At 35.9% G+C, this 6734-nt stretch overlaps 1 protein-coding gene across 1 annotated transcript in view; it reads left to right on the top strand.

The window, feature by feature from the left end:
• Positions 1–95: 95 nt before the first annotated feature.
• Positions 96–6734, top strand: part of asb7 (ankyrin repeat and SOCS box containing 7) — a 30458-nt gene continuing 23819 nt past the window's right edge. The window contains 3 exon segments of the mRNA NM_214730.2: positions 96–151; positions 935–1011; positions 3263–3516. Coding sequence (NP_999895.1) covers positions 3306–3516 — 211 coding nt within the window. The 5' untranslated portion in view covers positions 96–151; positions 935–1011; positions 3263–3305.

Below are 6734 nucleotides of genomic sequence, written 5' to 3'. Positions count from 1 at the left end.
AATTGTCGCAAAAAAATAAATATGCCAAGCGGCGTACTGCTTTTACAGCATTATGATGTAGGCGTGACGTATTTGACAGCTCGAATCTGATTGGGCGTTGCGGTTTGAAGCCTTGGAGATGTTCATGGCTACCTGACTGTATTTGTACTCTGTATGTATGTTATATATATTTTCTATATTTGTCCCCTGTGCCATTATGGCCTTAATTGAGCCGATATTGTTTGACGTTTCCTCTAGGTGAAGGTTAAGAGAGTTTGAGTAACTTTAAAAGCGGTGTTGTTCTGAAAATGGTCAATAACCGCTGGCTAAAAGCTAACAATGCTAATGTAGTAACTGTGCATGTCAGTCAGAGAGTTTAGCGAATTCTGCCTCACTTTAGTCCTCGATATGAGTGTTAACGTGTTATGTGTTTGAGTGGTGTTCAGATTAAGTTAGTTACTCCTGGCTTTTAAAAGAGCCGGTTTGGTGTTTGTTTGAGGCTCATTTTAGCTGCTTTAGCGCACCAGCTAACAGATTCATTGTTCTCAGTGGAGCAGCTGCTGCAAACATCAATTGTTTACCTTTTATTTACCGTGGTGATGGAGAAACTCGGGTCGTTTGTGGTGTGTGTCGTTTATGTTAGCGAATCTGTGTGTGTTTAAAGGTGAATGTAAGTATTCAAATGCTCGTTTTTCACAAAATGAAAGACAATAACATTAAGAACTGATGGGTGGTTGTAAATATTGAATGCTGAGGTTAGTATTAGAGAAATGTTCAATGTAATGTGACGGATAATTGTGTAAATAAGACGTCGTCGCTTAGATTTGGCTAATTGAATGTGATGCATCTGCATTTATACGCGTTAATGCATGTAAAAATGATGTGTGTGTGTGTGTATTGAGTTATATGTGTGTGTGCATTCAAATACTGATGTTTCTGCATTCTTCATGTCTAGAATGGAGATCTGAAGTGGATGTGAATATGGATGCAGAACACACAGGCTGTTTCAGATCGACAAGACATTAATGAATGGTAATTTCACATATAGCTGGGTTTTTTTTTTGTTTGCTTTAAATAGATTTTAAAGTAATTTCTGGCATTTCGATGTGTTGTCTTATGTTGTTTGTGTAGGGTTTAGTGGCTTTGTACGGAGAATAATATTTCCAGTATGTCAGTATTTCCATATTTTAACTATTCACTTTTCCTGCAAAAGTATTGCAAGATTACTGATGCTCTGATCAGGATTTTTGCAGCCGATACCGAGTACTGATTCCTTTTCATGGTGATTGGCTGATAATGAGTACCGATTCGGATGCGTTAAGCTTTATAATGCATAAAACCCTCAAACCCTCTTTTCCCTCTAGGTATAACACTTAAGTGGAGATCTCTCCTTAGCCAATATAATAAATGAAGGATACTGCATATAACCCCCTAAACACGTCTCTTATAACCACTATAAATAGGTATTTATTATAAGATTATAATAAGTAATTATAAAACTAACAATGCAGTTTGGAAACGTTGCAAATGATTTAAAAAAATTCAACATGTCTCAATCAAGAAATGTTTGAAGCGTATATTTGATGCATAGGAAGTTAAAATGCACACCTATAAATCTATTTCCTATAAATCCTACTTTACTAATAGGAAGTATGTCTATAAAGTACTGTTGATTGTAATAAGTAAATTACAAGATGTTATATTATTAAATATTCATGTCAAAAAATATTTTAATGTTTTTTTTATTATTATTAATTGTATGTTATACTTTCAGCCATGTTTTATTAAACTTGCAATATTGTCAAAAACACAGAACTTTCAGTTCTTTGATGTTAAAAGACCTAAATGCATGTAAGGTCATTCAAATATTTTGCTCATGTCCAACTAACATAAACACTTGTGATTAGTTCATGAGATCGACCAGGTCAGCGAGTACCGATCGATCGATCGATCTCCGGCAGATCGATCGGTGCATCCCTATGCAAAATCATTTTAAAAGCGAAGTATGGAGGTTTCCTTTTTCAAAAATCTAAGATAAAAAGTTTTTAGCTTATATTTAGTCTGTCAAACCATCATGTGGTCCTCTTAGATATAAAGAACGACCAAATATTTTACATATAAATGTAAAATAATTTTGAATATTGTCAAATTTTAAAATAATAAATTTAACAATGGTGAAATGTAACTAGTTTGTAATACAATTGAATTAAAAATTAAATTATTTGTTTTTGTAATATATTAGTAATCCCTACATTTTATTTAATGATAATAAATTATAATTCTTATCTACAGAGCTATTGTCTGATGATTGGAATTTTGTTATATATACATTTGAAGACCAAATTATTAGCCCTCCTGTGATTTTTATTTATTTATTTTTTTTGTTTCAGATGTTTCCCAAGTTCTTATATTCAAGTTTTTTTCAACACAATTTTAAACAATAGTTTTGATAGCTAATTTATTTGTCTTGATGATGACAGTATTTAATTAGATATTTTTCAAGATACAAGTATTCAGTTTAAGTGCAATTTAACTAGCCAAGTTTGGTTAATTTGGCAAGTTATTGGCTAACTGTGTGTGTGTGTGTGTGTGTGTGTGTGTGTGTGTGTGTGTGTGTGTGTGTGTGTGTGTGTGTGTGTGTGTGTGTGTGTGTGTGTGTGTGTGTGTGTGTGTGTGTGTGTGTGTGTGTGTGTGTGTGTGTGTATGCTTTACAATATTATATTTGTACATATACATTAAGCTATTTTAACAAAATAACTTACAATATTGGTTCAGAAATTAGTATGTTTGGCAAAATGTTAAATAAAATGTTCAAAAATAGCAAAAATCAAGAGAAAAAAATGTAATATTTAGTTTGAAATGTTGTAGATTGTAATATTTTTTGCAACACACACACACATATATATATATATATATATATATATATATAATTTCTGAATTTTTTATTGTATTTTATTTTAAAGAATATTAGAATATTTAGAAATCAATATAACCTTATATAGAATAAATTTATCTGTTTGGTTTTCTTCATTTATAATATAGTTGGCAAATGAATGAGAAAATATTCTAAACTGATTTAATCAGTATTAGAAAATACTCATTGTTAGCTTGAGTCTAAAAACACGATTGTCTGTTTGTGTGATCACTCAGATGGTGAATTAAAAGTTTTGAAAACAGTTTTTTTGCACTTTAATATAGCTTTGCATGTTTAATTATTCGTCCCTTGATTCACAGTGATGAGCTTGCCTATTGTTTTCACTTTATCGTGTCCGTGTGTGTGCAGGGACACAGCAGCGTCTGCCGGCAGTACTGCGCGATGTGACAGGATGCTGAACCATCACTGCAGAAGGAACCCAGAGCTGCAGGAGGAGCTGCAGATCCAGGCAGCGGTGGCGGCGGGCGATGTTTACACCGTCCGCAAGATGCTGGAGCAGGGCTACTCGCCCAAGATCAGAGACGCCAACGGCTGGACGCTGCTGCACTTCTCTGCAGCAAAGGGCAAGGAGCGCTGCGTGCGCGTCTTCCTCGAGCATGGAGGTAAATTATTTTATTAAAGCATTCAGTGTGACTTTTAAAACTATGTTAATTCAAACATTCATCATCATAAGGTCTTCCTAGGGTCACTCAGGCATTTTGTTATTGTCCCTATTCGTACTTTTTCGTACTTTTCAGTTAACGGTTAATCGGTTATTTTGATCATCCTTAACAACAGTCAATAAAGACCACAAAGATATATAAAATATATAAACAATAAAAAAAAAACATTTTTGAAAATCTACACATAATGTTTAATAATCATTTTCATTAACACCCGCCAACCCGCCAAATTTCAGCTGTGGTAGATTAGACAGACACTCCGACTAGCCACTTGTTGGAAATAATTTTTGAATTGTAGTTGTCTTAAAAGCAGGGTTCTACAATAAAGATGGCCCAGTATGCGTGCAAATGTGATCCTAAAATCGAGAAGCAGCATGACTGACAAAAGTAATTGTGTTCGCGTGAGCAAAAGAAAGCAGATGAATAGCGAATGAGAGGATGATAACTCTTACGTGCACAGGTGAGGTAATGCGCTTGGCTGTTTAAAAAGCGTGCGTGCTCCCGTTTCCTTTCCTGAAAATGCAATTGGTGCAATTCATCGGTTCTCTTTGAAATAGACTTGACAAAAGGTGATGCTCGTGCACCCACAGTACTCCTTCTTTCAAGAGCTCCTAATTTGTAAAAAGATGTGTTTTTGTAAGCAGCAGGGGTCACTTCCACCATTCACTTTCACCATTCTTTGAATAGATTATTAACAGGCCTAACGTAGCGCGACCATCCTTTAATTATCACACGCGCTATGTTTTCCACCTGCTTTCTTTTGCTTATGCCGAGTTCAGACTGCATGATTTTCAAAGTAGTCGTGTCACAGATGTTTTCACACTGCATGACTATCTGGGCTTGCGTTTCGTCGCTGCTTTGTTTACACTGCAAGATGGATCGGCGACAGGGGCTTTCACATTGCATGACTTTACTATAGGGAGAATCGCCGACAACTTCGTCCAAACTACGTCTCACAGCCAAAAACACGTAGTATATCTTTTGTTATTAAGTACATAATGAGAAAGAAGCCTTTAATGGGGTTGAACATGTACATGTTTGCTCATCTGGGTTTAAAGGGAATTAGCCATTTCCCCTCAACTTAAGTTGATATTAAGCGAATTTCTTTCTCTATGAAATGTCAAACAGACACGGTTGCTCCTGAGTCCTGTCAAACCTCCACTAGTTTTTCCTCCATTTCATGGGTACAAATAAACCGAAAAAGAGCGCTTTTAACTTCTCCCCCAGCCTCCCGCTGGCCTGCAGCAGGTATACACACACGCACACACAAGTGAAAGCTGCTCTCTCGTTGGCTGTAGGCGATCGCTGATGTTATTTTCAGTCAAAACTCAATTCACACGGCATGATTTGAATTGCCGACAGCTCCAGATATTTAGCATGACAAATATCTCACAGGCATCGGCGACTCATCGGTGATTCTCTCAGATCGCGTCTTTGAAAGTTCATACTGTGTGATTGTCACTCACGTGCACGAGCAGCGATTTGCCCGTGATTTCAGGCATTTGTCGACGATTTCTCAAAACCTATCGGCGAGCCAAAATCAGGGCTAAAATCACGCAGTCTGAACTAGGCATTAGTTGTTTTTGTTAATGTATGGTTTAGCTATATTTTGTACAATAAGATTGCTTTAATAGGAGATTGACTTCCCGTTTAGTTAACTGGTGATCTGAGACCTTTGACCAGGACACAGACTATGCATTGTTTCAGATACATGACAATATCATTTTTAAAAAGAAAAGTTTTGTTTAATAAAAAAGTGTATGTATAGAGCTATATTTTGCTTGTTTTGACACATTATTTAAAATGTATGGCTAAGAAATAATAATTTATTGTTGGTGTGGTCAGAGATAAATTAAATAATTAATGGTAAATCCTTAATTTTGAACCCTGAAAAGTCATGTGAAATAAAAACTAATTGCTATGAAACCACAACCCATATGCTCATGCACATTGAGCAAGGTCATGCACAACACACAAAGTGAAATGCATGCGGACATGACCCAAAATCAAGTCATTTTAGCATGTTAAAGTCAAATTTATGCATATAAAATATGTTTTCCTAACAATAAAATTGTGGCTAGTGAAAATGGAGAGTGGCTAGTGATGTTCACACACATTCACACGGGGCACAGCTTCAACTCTTCCCAATTGCTTTTAATGGGTGACGTCAGGCGTTGCCGAACTGCATTGTGGATCCGTCAGCGCTGCTTCAGAGGCGTTGCTCACTGCAGAAGTTGAGACTTGTTTAACTTTTCAAGCGCCGACGGAAAGCCAATCAGATTGCTGTATGCAAATACACCAGCTCAGACAGTGGCCTATTGCTGACTAATTTCATTGACTGATGCGGCTACGACGATCGCATCAGCCCCAACTTTCGACACGCCCTCTGTCAAGCGTTGACGATGTAGCCCTGTGTGACGGGCGTTAACGTCAAGCCCTGTATATATTTATATTAATGTTTTGTATTTTTTATGTGAAGGGGATGGTGGTGTGAATGTTTTCTTCTTATTTTATTTAATTTCTTTATGTGCAGTTTTTATTTTTCACTCTGCCTTTTCGTTTTAGTTTTGCTCGTTTAAGGTAAACTTAATGAATTTTAGAAATATTGCTTTGGCATCTAACTAAAATAAAACAAGTTCAATTTTTAAATACATTTTAGTGAACTCAATTACCCTTTGATTAGGCACTACTTAATTGTAGGTGGGAATCTTCTCATGTAATTGTGTAATTATGATTTTGAAATGATCAAGATCTTTTTCTCAGTAGAACAATTCTGATAATCCAGGTTATTATTGTGCCTGATGTGATTTATTATGTCATTAGCTTCCGCATCTCTTCTGGTCATCTATTATGCTTTAAAATACCGGACTGGTGTTCAACTGGTACTTTCATAGACAAACGCTGCCAACAGTTAATGTTTGTGCATTAAAGGTACACATATGTGCCTAAAAAATAAGAAAGCTACTGTTTAGCTACTACTATATCCTTTAAAGGTGTCAATGCAGACCATTTAGGTACAAATGTGTTCCTTTCTAAAAGGTACTGCCGCATTGGCAGCTTTTGTACCTTTATTTCTGAGAGTGAATGCTTATGTATGAGTGTAGTAATGCATGCGTAACATTAGGGGGCGCAATAAAACAGACTATTTTTGTCAAGAA

This window comes from Danio rerio, chromosome 7 (assembly GCF_049306965.1).
Source record: "Danio rerio strain Tuebingen ecotype United States chromosome 7, GRCz12tu, whole genome shotgun sequence".
Lineage (NCBI taxonomy): Eukaryota > Metazoa > Chordata > Actinopteri > Cypriniformes > Danionidae > Danio > Danio rerio.
This window is presented reverse-complemented; position numbering and strand designations above follow the sequence as displayed.